The sequence below is a fragment of the Acomys russatus genome, chromosome 25, assembly GCF_903995435.1.
Source record: "Acomys russatus chromosome 25, mAcoRus1.1, whole genome shotgun sequence".
Classification (NCBI taxonomy): Eukaryota; Metazoa; Chordata; class Mammalia; order Rodentia; family Muridae; genus Acomys; species Acomys russatus.
Genome location: NC_067161.1, coordinates 18,696,942 through 18,711,548, shown reverse-complemented (window position 1 = coordinate 18,711,548; position 14,607 = coordinate 18,696,942). Strand labels below are relative to the sequence as shown.

Below are 14,607 nucleotides of genomic sequence, written 5' to 3'. Positions count from 1 at the left end.
TAGAACAATAGGATATATGTTTGCAGCCACGGGCCCAGCTCTTGACCTGCCTGCCAGCAGCCATGTGGTCAACTAGGTGGGTCTCCATGCAAGCTGTAGCAATTCATAGTTTTTATATCTTTCCTCTCCTCTTTTATTATTCTTTCATTATTTTTGAAGCTGTCACTTTTAATGTGTTCACTTTCATGATTATTTTTAAATAGTAGAAAATGCTTTCTTTTGCTATAAGGAACATTTTTGTGACCACTGGCAAATTAGAATAAGGTCTATGAACTAAACATTGCATGGTAGCAAGGTTCATTTCCTGGGTTTGATGACTGCACTGTGGTTCTTAAAAAGACTATCCTTGATTTAAGATAAACACACGGAAGTATGCAAAGGTAAAAGAGGGTTTGATTTCTAACTGATTCTCAATATTTTTACAGAGAAAAAACTGCAATTGCATGCATACACATGTGTGCAGATGTGGACACACACACGTGCACACATACACACACATGCACACACACACATGCACACACACACTGTCATCTTTTCATGTCTTGGGAGAACTGGTCCAGTCTTCTTCAGATACCAAAAGTCTGTGGGTCTCTAAGGTCCTTACGTGAAATGTTGCACTATTTGCATAACCTAGGCACATTCTGCCTCATATATTAAATCATCTCTACATGCACTGTTCTGAGAACTCCAAGGAAAAGCTGCTTAATGCATGTGTTTAGTACAGATATAATTCTTTTCATACAGTTTTGATCTATATTTCTTTTTTCATAATTTATTTATTTACTCACTTTACTCGAAGGCCCCCTCCTTCCTCTCCTCCCAGCCCACCCTCACACCCTTCTCTCCTCATTCCCCCCTCCAGAAGGGGAGGTTCCCACATGGATACCAACCCACACTACTTATATAAACTCACAGCAATACTAAGTGTATCCTCTCTCACTGAGGCCAGGCAAGGCAGCCCAGCTAGGGCAGGCAACAGAGTCAGAGATAACCTCTACTCCATTTGTTAGGGGATCCACATGATGACCAAGCTGCACATCTGCTACATAGGTGTGTGTGGGGGGGGGGGCGGTTCTAGGTCAGCCCATGCATGCTGTTTGGTTGGTACTTCAGTCTCTGTGAGCTTCCATGGGCCCAAGTTAGTTTACTCTGTAGGTCTTCTTGTGGTGTCCTTGACCCCTCTGGCTCCCTCAATCCTTCCTCCCAGTCTTCCACAAAACTTCCTGAGCTCTGCCTATTGTTTGGCTATGGATCTCAGCATCTCTTTTGATCTGCTACTAAGTGGAGCCTCCCAGAGGACAGTTATGCTAGGCTCCTGTCTACAAGCCTAGCAGAGTATCATTAATAGTGTCAGAGGTTGCCTCTCTCCCATGGGATTGGGTCTCGAGTTGGGCCAGTCATTAGCTTGCCATTCCCTCCATCTCTGCTCCATCTTTATCCCTACACCTCTCATAGGCCAGACAAATTTGGAGTTGAAGGTTTTATGGGTGGGATTGGTGTCTCCCTCCCTCCACTGGAAGTCTCGCCTGGCTACAGGAGGTGCCGAATCCACATATATAGAAATCCAAGATGTAGAGGGCTGGCTGCATGCATACATATACATACACATATGGAGAGAGAAAAATGATACTAAAACTAATGTGTATAATATTTGCAGAATCTGAGTTAAAGGCTACAGAAATTTTATGTATCGCTGGAAATGATTTTAAACCTGAAGTTACTTTAAAAATAAAAATTACACGTATGAATGTATGTACACACGTTTACCTATAGAGAGGGGAAAGGTTTTGCACAGTCATCATTCAGCGGCACACCTGGGGCAATCCATTTTGAAGGTTTTGCTTACCATCTGTTATGGCTATTCTTGGTTGTCAGCCTGAGACACAGGGGAAGAGGGACCCTCCTTTGATGTATTGCCTCCATCAGACTTGCCTACAGGCACATCGGTGGGGCATTTCTTGATTACTAATTGATGGAGGAGGGCTCATGCCACTTGGGCGGTGCCCCTTCTGAGACAGGGGTCCTGGGTTGTGTGATAAGCAGGCTGAGTAGAACCAGTAACAAGCCAGTAAGCAGCTCTCTTCCATGGCTCCTGCCCCTGCTCCTGCCTGAGTTCCTACCCTGACCTCTATCTGTAATGGACTGTGTGACCTGGATGTATAAGACAAATAAACCGTTTCTTCGACAAGTAGCTTTTGGCCAGCGTTTTATCACAGCACCGGAGAAACAAAGTAGAATACCATCTCCCCGTGGAAGAAGCTTACGTCAAGGCCGCTGAGTCTGTTATAATTAAAGGCACCTGGGAACCAAACATAAGCACTTTCTGATGGTCCCTCTTCGAGTCCGATAAAGGGCACCTTCCGCAGCCATGCACACACCCCTGCAGATCCCTTGTGGCTTATTTAAAAACGATGCCCACAGCCCGTTCTACAGATGTAGTGTAGAAGGCTAGAACAGAATGCCATTTAACGCCATCTCTGAGCCTGGACCATTCCTACATAAAGAAGGACGTTGGATACCCTAAGAGCTAGACATCCTAAAATTGTGATTTCTTAGAAGCAATGATTGGGGTTCACTTCAGAATAGTTATTCCCACCCATCTTTCCATGAAGGGTTCAAGGTCATTCAGGGCCCAGATACTTAGCTTTTGATTCTTTGTCTTAGAGACCTTTCCACTGTATCCCGTGTCTCCCGGTGTATTTGTTTATTAATTACACGTTGTAGGAAAAATATAGCAGAACTTTACTCCTAATTCTTCCAAACGGTCCACAAGGAAGGTTCTTTAAATAGCAAATCCCACGTAGAGTTCTCAAACGGTAATTTTGTCTTTTTAAAAAATGTTCAGCTTACAGGCAAGCCTTCAAAGTAAACCTTCCTCAAGGCTCTCTTGTCACCGAATTGTCACAGGGCCTTGCTGAAAAATTACCCACCAGATGGGTGGGTGGAGCTGAGGCCCATTCAGCAGGGTGGTGCAGAGTGAGTCAAGGTGATGGTGGGCGGGGTCAAAGACAATTAGACCCTCTGTCACCTGGGGTGCTGTGGAGGCTGGCAGATCCCCCTAGCGGCACAGGAAGGTATTGCAGTCTGTGTCCCAGCAAAGTAAGACCATAGAGGACATACCTCCGGTCAGACTCAAAGCTCCAAATTTAAGCTTATTCTTCTAGCTAAATCTAGCCATACAATATTAGACAGTCTCAAGACATGGGTACACACACATACATAGTAGAGTATGTGTGTACATATATACACAAAAGTTTCTGTCTTTTAAAAAAGTTTTTTTTTAACTCCAAAAGGAAAGATTGTTTTCTGTGTAGTTTTTCCTTCTTGTATGAGCTTTTCCCACACCCTGTTACTGGCCTCACTTATTCTGTTATGACTGTGTGCTTGCCCTGGTGCTACAGTCTCCTTAGCTGTATAGGGCTTCCATTTTTACAATGGAGGACTGGAGGCATAGAGAGGTGAAGCAATTTGCTAGAAGTCACAGTGTATGGAAGCTGGGATTTGAGCCCTGTCAAGCTGCACCCCAACCCCAGACATGGAGCTCATCCCTTACCCACGTGCCATGTCTCATTTAGAGGATTTCACATGAAGAAAGGTACGGCTGCAGAGTAGGTACCAACAGCTGAAGGTGGTTTGCTGAGCACAGCATTCTAAAATTAGGGTTCTGTAAAAAGAAAGAGGGGCCCTGTGGCTCTAAAACTAGAGTTCTGAGGCTTCTTCTTTTTTGGATTTATCCAGAGCATCCACTGTGGAATCCAGCTACCATCCACATCACCAGTGGGTCAGAATTCACTTAGGTTTCCGGAGACCACTGCAGGATGCTGGTTGCAGGTTGCCAGCCTGGGTTGCCCAGCCTGCCATTAACCCAGCATCTCTGAGGCCTTCAGATGTGACAGAACATCTACCACCTATCTATTAATCCCCAAGTGCCATTAGGCACAGAGATAGAGCTTATGTCTTCCAAGCTCTTTCAGAGTTAATGCATTTCCTCGCTTGTTACTCTTTGTTTTGTTGTTGTTGTTGTTGTTGTTGTGTAAATCTCTATAAAGGACCACAAATATTCTTGTCCAGAGAGGTTGTTGTTGTTGTTGTTGTTGTTGTTTGATTTATTTGTTTGTTCATTGTTTCATTCCTTCCCTACTGGGTCCTTTTTTTTATATATATATAACATTCCATCCACCCAAAGACAAAAAGCAACATTTTTAAATCAAAAATTCTCATTTTATACCACTCACAGCTTCTGTTCAACTTGTGAGAACAAATGTTTTCTCCTGCACTCACCATGATCTCAGAAATTCTTCAAATTAACAACAGTTGTTCGAGGTGTAGGGTCTTAGCTAATAACGCTTACTTTGTGCCCGAGAGGATTCGGAGAGCTCCGTGTGGATCCACTCACTGATTCCTCATAACAGACCTATGAAACAAGTGACAGCAGTATCCCCACTAGACAGACAAGGAAACTGAGGTACAGAAAGCACACATTTAGCAAACGTCCAAGGTAAGACATGAGGCAAGGCAGCCAGAGTCTGCTCTCATGCATTCAGCCCGGAGGCCTGACACACTAGCTACTCTGTTTCCACTGGTCCAAACCACTCAGGACTCCTCCTCAAGTTTCTTTTATCAGGTGGGAACTTCCACACTCACCTCAGGAGCCCAGTGCCTCATTTCATTGTCCTAGGGGCCAGTGGAGTTCCTGTTGATCTACTGCTGGGCTGAATAGAAACAAGCCTCGTGGTGCTAGGACAGGGGGTGACTTCATACATCCAAGCCACTCTAGTTTTTCTTATTTTGACACGGAAAACTTTCTGAATTCCAAAAATATCACCTGCCCATTTTACAGAGGAGGAAACTTGGGTCAGGAGCACAGAAGCATGTCATCCTGGTGCAGTTGGTTACGGCGGCAGAGCCAGCTCAGCTGAGTCAGAGAGAGCCACTGGCCTGCAAGCCAGTCTTCAGCAGTTCTCTAAGGTCTCAAGACCACCGAGACCCTGTACTGTGTGTGGGGACTCCACATGTGGGCCGAGATGGTCAGGACAGATAGGTCCGTCTAATGCAGAACACTGAAAAGGGAATTGCCCAGCCTCCTTTGCCTGCCTGGGCTGAAGATGCTTGACATGCGGGGCCACTGGTGTGATCCATGCCCCTAGTAAGGAACTGAGACAGGACTAGCTTCTTTCTGTGGTTGGTTCCAGCTGGTTTAGAAGCTCTTGGGACAGGATGGTGTTAACGTGCGGGTTGTTTATATTGCCCTTTGTGGCCATCACAAATTGGCACCTACACAACCAAGCTCCAGCTGCCGTGTGTTCTCTGACCATGGAGACGGGGCAAATAATGTTCCATGACATAAATTAACTTGATTCTCTGGAGCAATGGGATCTCAGGTTTTTCTTTTTCCCCCTAGTTAAAAAACAAAAAACAACAACACAAAAAAAATTTAAAAATAAAATAAAAAATAACAACAAAAACCACCTTCAGCCATACAGCCAGAAAGATAGCTCACTCATAGGAAGCAATCCTCCCTCACCTTAGACACTGCAAGGCAAGCATGCTTGCTTATGCCTGTGATCCCAGCACTTGGGAGGCTGAGGCAGGAGGATTGCCATGAGTCATGGCTACCCAGGCCTTATAGACATAGTGAGTTCTATGCCAACCTGGACGATAGAGAAAGATCCCTTCTCAAGAAAAGAGGAGGACACAGGAGGGAGGGGAGGAAGAAATGTAGAAAGAAAGAAAAGTAAAAAATAAGGGAAGAAAAAAGTCTGCTTTTGTTTTTCTGTGGGGTGCTTTGTTTTTGTCTAATCAAACTTCTGTAACTCAAGGGCTGAGGAAGGCTATGCATGGGCAATTGAAAATTTCAGGATCAACGCGGTACTGGCACATGCCTTTAATCCCAGCACTTGGGAGGCAGAGGCAGGCAGAGATCTCTCTGAGTTCAAGGCTAGCCTGGTTTACAAAGTGAGTCCAGGGCAGCCAAGGCTGTCTCAGAAAGAGAGAGAAAGAGATAGAGATAGAGAGAGAGAGAGAGAGAGAGGGAGAGAGGGAGAGAGGGAGAGAGGGAGGGGAGGGAGGGAGGGAGGGAGGGAGGGAGGGAGGAGGGTGTGAGGTAGGGAGGGAGGGAGGGAGAAAGAAAATTTCAGGATCAGCAACCAAAGTAATATAATAGCAGTGCACAGCGGTGCATTTGAGGCCAGCCTGAACTATAAAGTGAGTCCAGGACAGCCCAGGGTATACAGAGAAACCTTGCCTTGGGGCGGGGGGGGGGGGGGGGGGGGGGGGAGGGACAAACAAACAAACAAAACCATTTTTGGTGTCAATGGCTCAAGGCAAAAGGGTGGCTTCTCAGGATCCTCCCACCCTCCTCTCTACCTAAGGAGCCAATCCAGTGTCAGGCGGTGCCTTCATTTTCTGCTGAGCTGTTTTATTTATTTTGGACTTAAGACTGGTTCTTGTTCCAGGTATCAGAGTAGGCTGGACCTGTTTATGTCTGGAAAGAATAATGAAAGCCTTCAAAACAATTAACTGTGGCTCCAAATTAACATGGCAGGCCATCACTTTCCCTCCTAATAATTTTAAGATGCCACTTACCACAAAAATACAGCCCACAGAATCAACTAAGCAGGACTCATAAGGGCTCAGAGACTGAAGTGACAATCATGGACGCTGATGAGTCTTCTGCATATCCATTACGGTTGTGTAGCTTGCTGTTCTTGTGTAACTCCTAACAGTGGGAGCAGGAGGTGTCTCTGATCCTTTGGCCTGCTCTTGGGACCCTTTTCCTCCTACTGGGTTGCCTCATCAAGCCTTAACATGCAGGCTTGAGCCTAGGCTTATTGCAATTTGTTATGCTGTGTTTGGTTGATATCCATGGGAGGCCTGCTTTTTTTTTTTTTTCTTTCTTTCTTTTTTAAAGGGAAATGGAGCAGTGAATCTGGGGGAGAGAGGAGGTACAGGGGGCCTGGGAGGAGTAGAGGAAAGAGAAACTATGGTCAGAACATAACTTATGAGGAGAAAATTTTTTAAATGAAAACTAAAAAAAATAAAGACGTCAGCTACATAGGGGGTGAGACTTCATGCCTGCTTCTCAGACTCTGGCTCGTACTGTATGTGATCAGTAGAGATTAATAATAAATTCCTACAAAGCACTGTGCCAGGGTCTCCGATGCACTGTCATATAAACTTATAGCGTTTGTGTTTAAATCCTTAGTGCTTTAGCTGTCACTTAAAGACAAGGAGTTTAATCTTAACTTTGAAACAACAGCAGAAGCAAGTTCTGGCATACCATTAAATGTAAACGTGCCATCAACTGAGGTATACAAATGTCATTGACTCAGCATCTCTATTCCTGTGTTCCAGTGCCCTGGTCATTGAAAAACAGCAGCATAGACAGTGGCGAAGCAGAAGTTGGCCGACGGGTGACACAGGAAGTGCCACCAGGGGTGTTCTGGAGGTCCCAGATTCATATCAGTCAGCCCCAGTTCCTAAAGTTCAACATCTCCCTGGGGAAGGATGCCCTCTTTGGTGTCTACATAAGAAGGGGACTGCCACCGTCTCATGCACAGGTATGTCCACCCTTGATGGAACCAAATGGTCAACACACGCAGGCACATTGCTTTATACTTACTAAAATGCCTGTAGGGAAAAACATAAGTGACCACACGGATCTGGAGAGATTGGAGACTTTGTATATGCCTGGAATCAAAATGATTCAGCCACTACAGAGGGAGGCTGCCAGTTTTGGGGAAAGATAACTGTAGAATTGCCACAGGATGACGTACTTTCTCTTCTAGGTCTATGCTCAGGGAGAAGTGAAAGCATTCGTTCTATCCAGTTCACACTAATGTTCACGGCAGCATTATTCATAATAACCAAAAAGTGAAAGGCACTTTTTGGATGTGTGGTTAAACAAAAGGAGGCATGTCTATACAGTGGAATATTACTCAGACATAAAAAAGGAATGGAATGTTGTGATTTGATACAGCGTGTGTGGGTACACTATGCTAACTGAAGGAAGTCGGACATAAAGAGCCCCGTGTTGTACAATTTTATTTGTGTAAACTATCTGGGCTAGGCAAATTCATAGATGCTGATGGTAGGTGAGCAGTTGTCAGGGAATGGAGACTCACTTTGTAGACCAGGCTGGCCTCGAACTCACAGATATCCACCTGCCTCTGCCTCCCCAAGTGCTGGGGTTACAGGCATGCACCACTGCACCCAGCCCACTGAGGTTTCTTAAAGTTAAATTTATGTTACTAGAATTATCATTGTTTTTAAAGATGTGGCACCCTACTAGTGTTTGATTGGCCTAGAAGTTAATTTTTGGGTGTCTTGTGTTAAGAGTCATTTCATTGTGTGGAACTGGTATGCAGGGACTTGTCTCTGTGGTGCCCTGAATTGAGCTCCTCAGGACAAGCTTTGCAATGTGAAAGGAGGAGATTGTTGCCAGGGTTATGAATAAGGGGAAAAACTCATATTTACCTCCTCTTGTCTGATTCTAGTCACCCCTACAACACATTTCCAGCTAGAGTAGTAACTAGGTGGAGGCATCTCTTCTTGTTCACTTATTGTACAAGCATAGGAGATAGCTGGTGCACAGGCCTTTACTGAGCTGCAGAGTTGCTTCTTTGTATATATGCCATTATATATGCCACTTGGACTGAAATAACACCTACCAGGCTTTCTTTTCCAAGAATTATATTTTCTGAGAAAATCTGCATTTTCCCTGACTCATTTGCCCTCAAATCCATCAAAACTATGACGTGCCTCAGGAAGCACACCGTAGAGAGAAAGAGCCCCAGATGTCCAGTCAAAGCTGGCTTTGAAACATGTTGGAAAGAGACTCATCTAGAAAATTCTATTGGAAAATTAAGGCTTTAAAATCATTGGCAAATAGGAAGCAGTCAGGCCGCCATATCCTTGTCTTTAGCTCACAGCAGACATTGCTAATCAATGACAGCACTTTTCCCTCACTGAGCCCAGTACACAAATACCTCCCCACACAACTCTCAAGGAAGCCCACTACCAATCGACCAGTGTTGGCTCTCGAGATGAAACTTATTTGCAATCCCATCTTTATAGCCTACAATAATCGATAGAAGGACTCTATGGGCTATTTCGTTTTGAGGCAGGGGAGGGCTGTGTAGGTTTTTATTACCATACACAGTGCATGCTATTGGGACCGATATGTAAAGTGGTAATCAATGACTCCTCCATCCATCCATCCAGAAAAAAAAATATGTATTGGGCTAGGCACAGATTATCCAGAGGTGAGTGAACACTGTCCCTGACCAAGCAGACAGCTGCTCTTCAAAGAGGAATTCAAATGAAGGGAGTTCCCCAAGGCAACTCCAGAGCGGCTGGCCAGGCAGCAGGGTACTACTCTGGGAAGTTCTGTGGACTGTTAGGTGGTCTCCCTGACCTTCAGGCTCCGCTGGTTCTGCTGTAGCGTAATGAAGGATTTACAGTGGTGAAATCTGCTTATTGCCCTGATTTGGGAATGGACGAGCATGCCTCTGGGCACAGCTGAGCTTAACTTTCCTCTCAGCCAGTCAGCCACAAGGAAAATGTTGCCCGGCTCTGTTGTTCCCCTCTGCCGTACAAGCTCTGGATACTGGAGCCTGGGAAAGTCGTGATTACAGCAAGTCAGTACGACAGCCCTGCAACAGAGTGATAGCAGACAGCGGCTATAGACACACTCTACTCAGTTTCCATGCTGTTCTGACATTCAGGACTCCAGTCCTCAATGACAATGTCTTTTCTTCTTTTGTGGCTACACCGCGCTGTCCATCTCCTGCCAAGCTCGTGATTGTTCTAGCGATCGTCCTCTCAAAATAGCTCCACTCCAGGGACAGCCCCAGCGTACACTTCAAGGGATGGGAAATGAATAGCAAGGAGCTGATAGGAGCTGGGATTTCAGTCCAACTGCCAATGTAAAAACGCGTGGTGTGTTGAGGGGTCAGGTAAGCATAGCACAGTATAGATGCCCAGAAATGCACGCGACAGGTACACCATCAGGGCACTACTTTAAAAGGGGGAAGAAGGCAGAAAATCACTCCATGCACATCCTTACATTCCCTCCCTGTCACTGCGTGCATTCATGTCCATTTGATGAGCTACATTTCCTAGAGGAGACAGTGCTTAGCTCTTTGCAGGGATAGGTGACTAACACACGTCTCAAGCTATTATAGAATTTCTCATTTCTATTGGCATATCCTATCAAGGAACATACGTTCTGTGGGGATTGGCAGTCTAGCCAAGGTGACTCATTTGAGCTGGAGAAAGAGAAAGAAAGGGAGGGGAGAGGGGATGAAATCCCATTGACTGTGTTGCATGAAATGGCTATGTTTAAATTTTATAGACTATCTAGCTCTGACCAAGAGCCTACAAGTTTAGTACCCTTGTCCAAGGGTATTAAATACAGATGAGAATCCCTCTTTTTTTTTTTTTTTTTTTTTAACCTGCTTAAATTTCCCAAGATTCAGAGTCAGTCCCAGCTGACTTTTTCTCATACTGGCTTTTTACAAAAGATACAAAAGCAACCTGGCGTAGGAGAGGAAGTCTTGCAATTAGGCAAAGTGCTTCTGGGCAGAGGCACAACACTCCATCACCAGGTCACTGGGAATGTATTCCTTAACCCATCTTACCTTTGCTTTCTCTTTTGCCCATTGCCTGCCCCACAACATTGCTGTAGGTACATAATAGACAGAACAGCACAATGAAGATGTGGAAAACCTTGGTACACTAAAGTCCAATAGAAAAATAATATGCATCTCACTGTACTGCGGAATTGAAAACTGCGATGGGAAAGGACTGAACTAGAAAGCGCAAAGCCCAGAGTTTGATCCCCAATACAGTTACCTCCAAAAACTGTGTGCATGTGTGTGTGTGTGTGCGTGTGCATGTGTGCATGCGTGAGAGAGAAAGAAAGAGAGAGAGAGAGAGAGAGGACCAGTGATATAGGCAGGTAATTACACAAATACAGGGTTTAAAAATAAAATTAGTTTTCCGTTATTTCTTCTTACTAAACAACAAACTTTCCGTTGCCAAAAATTCAAGAAAAAAAAAAAAAAAAAAAAAAAAAAAAAAAAAAAAAAAAAAGAAAGTAAAAATACTCGTGATTTAAAGTAGTCCCCTTTGGCTAAATGTTTATATATGTTTGTTCTAGCAAAGCATATCCATTGCAATTAAAAAAAAAAAATCCTGACAGTCTAAGTGGCTTAAAATAGCAAATGCTGTTTCTCGCTTAGTCTGGTGATCAATGACCCTCCACCAGGGGAGCTTGTGGCCTGCCCCCAACCCCCCACCCCCCATGGGGAGAGACATTGGCAATGCTTGCATACACTTGTGGTCATCACAGCTAGGAGAAGATTGCTATACATTCTTGGACGGAGCCCCATCCTCGGTGCTCGGTTGCTTGCTTACAGCACAGCGCCCCCCAAAAGAATTCTCTAACTACACACATCAGCACTAAGTTCTGATCTATGCTTCACGTGTTAACAAAGACTGTTCGGTGTCATCTCCTGACTCAAGGACACATATCTACAGAGCTTCCATTATCATGTACAAGGCTAGCTCCCCATGGCAAAGGAAGGGGTGTAGAAAAGGCACCAATCCCTGAAGAAGTCTGTGGCACATGAAACCTAAGTCCCTTCTCTTATTGCGCATAATAAGTCACCCCTAGCTTTGCGAGAAGGGGGCCAGTCAGTGATGGTCCCAAAAGAAGGGGGCCAGAAAAAAATGAGTGAAAAGCCATGGTGACTTCTCCTTACAGTGCAGGGACAGTCCTGGTGCCTTGTCTGTGTACACTCCTACAAATAAGCCCATATGTATTGCATTTACCATGCTAGGTTCTCCTGAGAGCAGACACCATGCCTATACTTGACAGCATTGTGTCAGAGCCTAATTCATTTACTTCTCCCTTCCATAAATTCCCACCACTTCTTGAAAATTTCCAGTTGGAAAGGATGCTACCTTTTCGCTTTAATTGCAGCATTTTTGATACCCTACAGTGCATTTTTTAAAAAAAAGACACAGTGAAGAAAATAAGTCAGTTTTAAACTACTAACTCAAATTCGGTATGCACAGCCGAAGATGACTGGATCTTGCCAGATATTCGAAATCCTACAAACTGTGTCGGATTTGCTAAAGCCTGGCTCTAGCAACAAAACAGATCAGGCTGAGAAAGGAAAAAAAAAAAAAAAAAATCATGTGACCAGGCTTCGGGGCTAGGCATCAGAGGAAATCTCACATCACAGTCTGTTGCTGCAAGTCCGGATCTTGGGTGGTTAAGGCAGTGAGCAAGTTTGCTTGACAGTTCATCACTGATTGCTGCTGATATGTCAAGCCAAGGAAAACCCTTTGCGAGAACAAGTCAATAATCGGCAAATTAGGTACATGATTAACCTGAGACAACAAGATGCAGTTACCGCTTGGGAGCCCTGCTGAGGCTTCACCTTCTCCACAATCCTGGTTAGCAAATATTAAAAAATGCCTACTTCATCACTCAGACTGAAGGAGCCAGGAGCCCAGTGACTTCCAGCGGCAACTCGAGCAAGCAGAGGCTTGATTGCCAGGAGGTACTAGGCATGGAGAAGCAATAAGATGTATGCGGGGCGCCAGCAGCCCCTCATTTGCACTGGGATGTTTCTATGACTGAAACAAAGCCCACAGGTTACCTGTAGAAAAGAACTGTTCAAGAGGCCACAAACTACCTCATGATCATAGCAAACAAATGCAAATATTCCAGATTGGGCTTGTGTGAATTCAGATTAAAGCGAACTGAGCAAACATTCCTTTTTGTCCTCATCCACAGCATCCTCTTAATGACATTTTTAAAAAGCAAATTGGTGAGTGGCGATTAGTGCTGTTAGCGTTTCCTGCCCCTACTCATTCCAAGGCCCAAGGCCCTTCTTGGGAAAGGGGCGCTCTTTTTCCTTGCTCCCTTCTTCCTTGCCCCAGGGAAGTAGGCTTTGCTGTGGTCTCAAGCTGAGGTGGACTCTGAGATACTGGGGCAACTGATTGTCTCAACCATCTGCCTTTGTCATCTTGTTGCTGCCTGTCTGCCCTCTTTAGACCCAGGTATCAGTCTGCTAGACTCTCCTGTTCCTGTTCCCTTGAGTGCAGCAGGCTGGAGGTAATGCCAGGGCTTGCAGTCAGCCTTAAAGGACTTCACAGAAGCCCTCCCTGCCAAAGATGTTCATTTCCATTGTGAGGGAGGCATGTCTTCACAGTTATGTGTTTTAGAAAGATCTTGTGGAAACAATTGCATTCCCCCTCTCCCTGGAAGTCCAAAAGTACTTTCTGAAAGGACATTCTCAAGACACACACAACACCCCAACAATGGTGAATGGCTACCATCCTACCTGCTACCAGAGTTGGGAACGCTCTCCTAGTGGTTAGCTGAATACAGCTAGGAATGCTTGGATTCAGTGGGAGAGCTGGTACGGGGGCGATCTGCAGGCAATCCCTGTGTCTTAGTAAGCTTTTTTTTCTCCAATAAAACATCATGGGGAGGAAAAGGGTTTATTTGGATTCACATCTTGATCATCGTCTAAGCATGTTGGAAAATCAGAAGAGGAACTCAAGGCAGGAACTGGAAAAGGCTATGGAGGAACTCTGCTTACTGGTCTGCTCCCCTTAACTTGCTCATCCTACTTCCTTCTAGCACACAGGGCCAGTCGCCCAGGGGTAGCACTGCCCCCAGTAAACTGAGCCTTCCCATGTCAATCATTAATCAAGAAAACACTCTGTACATTGGCCTGCAGGCAATCTGATGGAGGCATTTTCTCAATAGAGGTTCCTCTTCCCGGATAACTGTAGCTTGTGACAAGTTGACAAACATACACACACACACACATACACACACACACATACACACAAAGGATACACTGCATGTTTTTCAAACTGTGGTGCTGGGCTCTGTGGAACTCATAAAACAGAAGAAAGCTAAGAGGACTGGGTTCAGAGGGACACCATTGTGTCTCATAATTAGTCCAGGAAGAATCCTGGATGTTCTGGAAGTCAGGGATTTGCCAGTTTTCTAAGCAAAGGAGCTTTGTCTTCTAATAAAGTCTTAGGAAGAATCCCAGGTATAAACCAAAAAAAGTGACAGTTTTATTTACTTATAGTTTATAGTTCCAAATCCACACATATTTTTTATAATATTAATGTCTGTGTATTCATGTTCATCTATATGCATAGTCATCCTCAGTATCTATGGGGATTGGTCCCAGGGTACCAACATCCTGGGATGCTCAATTCCCTTCTATATAATGACATAGTATTTGCATGAAACCTGTTATATTCTTTCATCCACTTTAAACCCTCTCTAGAGAACTTATATTCCCCAACCCAGTGCCAATGCTGGCTAAACAGTTTTTATACCGTATTGCTTAGGCAACAGCATCAAGGGGAGGGGATGCCCCTGTTTAGTAATTTTTTGTAAATATTTTTAGTCAGCTGTTGGTTTAATCCATGAATATTCAACTCATGAATTCAGAAGAATGTGTCCTTCATAAAAATAAACTTACAAGGGAGATTCCTTCCAGGAATAATATAGGAGAATAGAACTAGAAGTTGAATTTTTGAAGTGTATATATTTTTAAGATTTAT

General features: G+C 44.6%; 1 protein-coding gene across 12 annotated transcripts in view; it reads left to right on the top strand.

Moving 5' to 3' along the window:
• The window catches only part of Tenm2 (teneurin transmembrane protein 2), a 1,156,123-nt gene that overhangs the window by 952,390 nt on the left and 189,126 nt on the right, over positions 1 to 14,607 (top strand). For all 12 annotated transcript variants that reach the window (XM_051167370.1, XM_051167369.1, XM_051167371.1 and 9 more), the window contains one exon: positions 7,354 to 7,559. In XM_051167370.1, the coding sequence (XP_051023327.1) occupies positions 7,354 to 7,559 (206 nt within the window). The remainder of the gene's footprint in view (positions 1 to 7,353; positions 7,560 to 14,607) is intronic.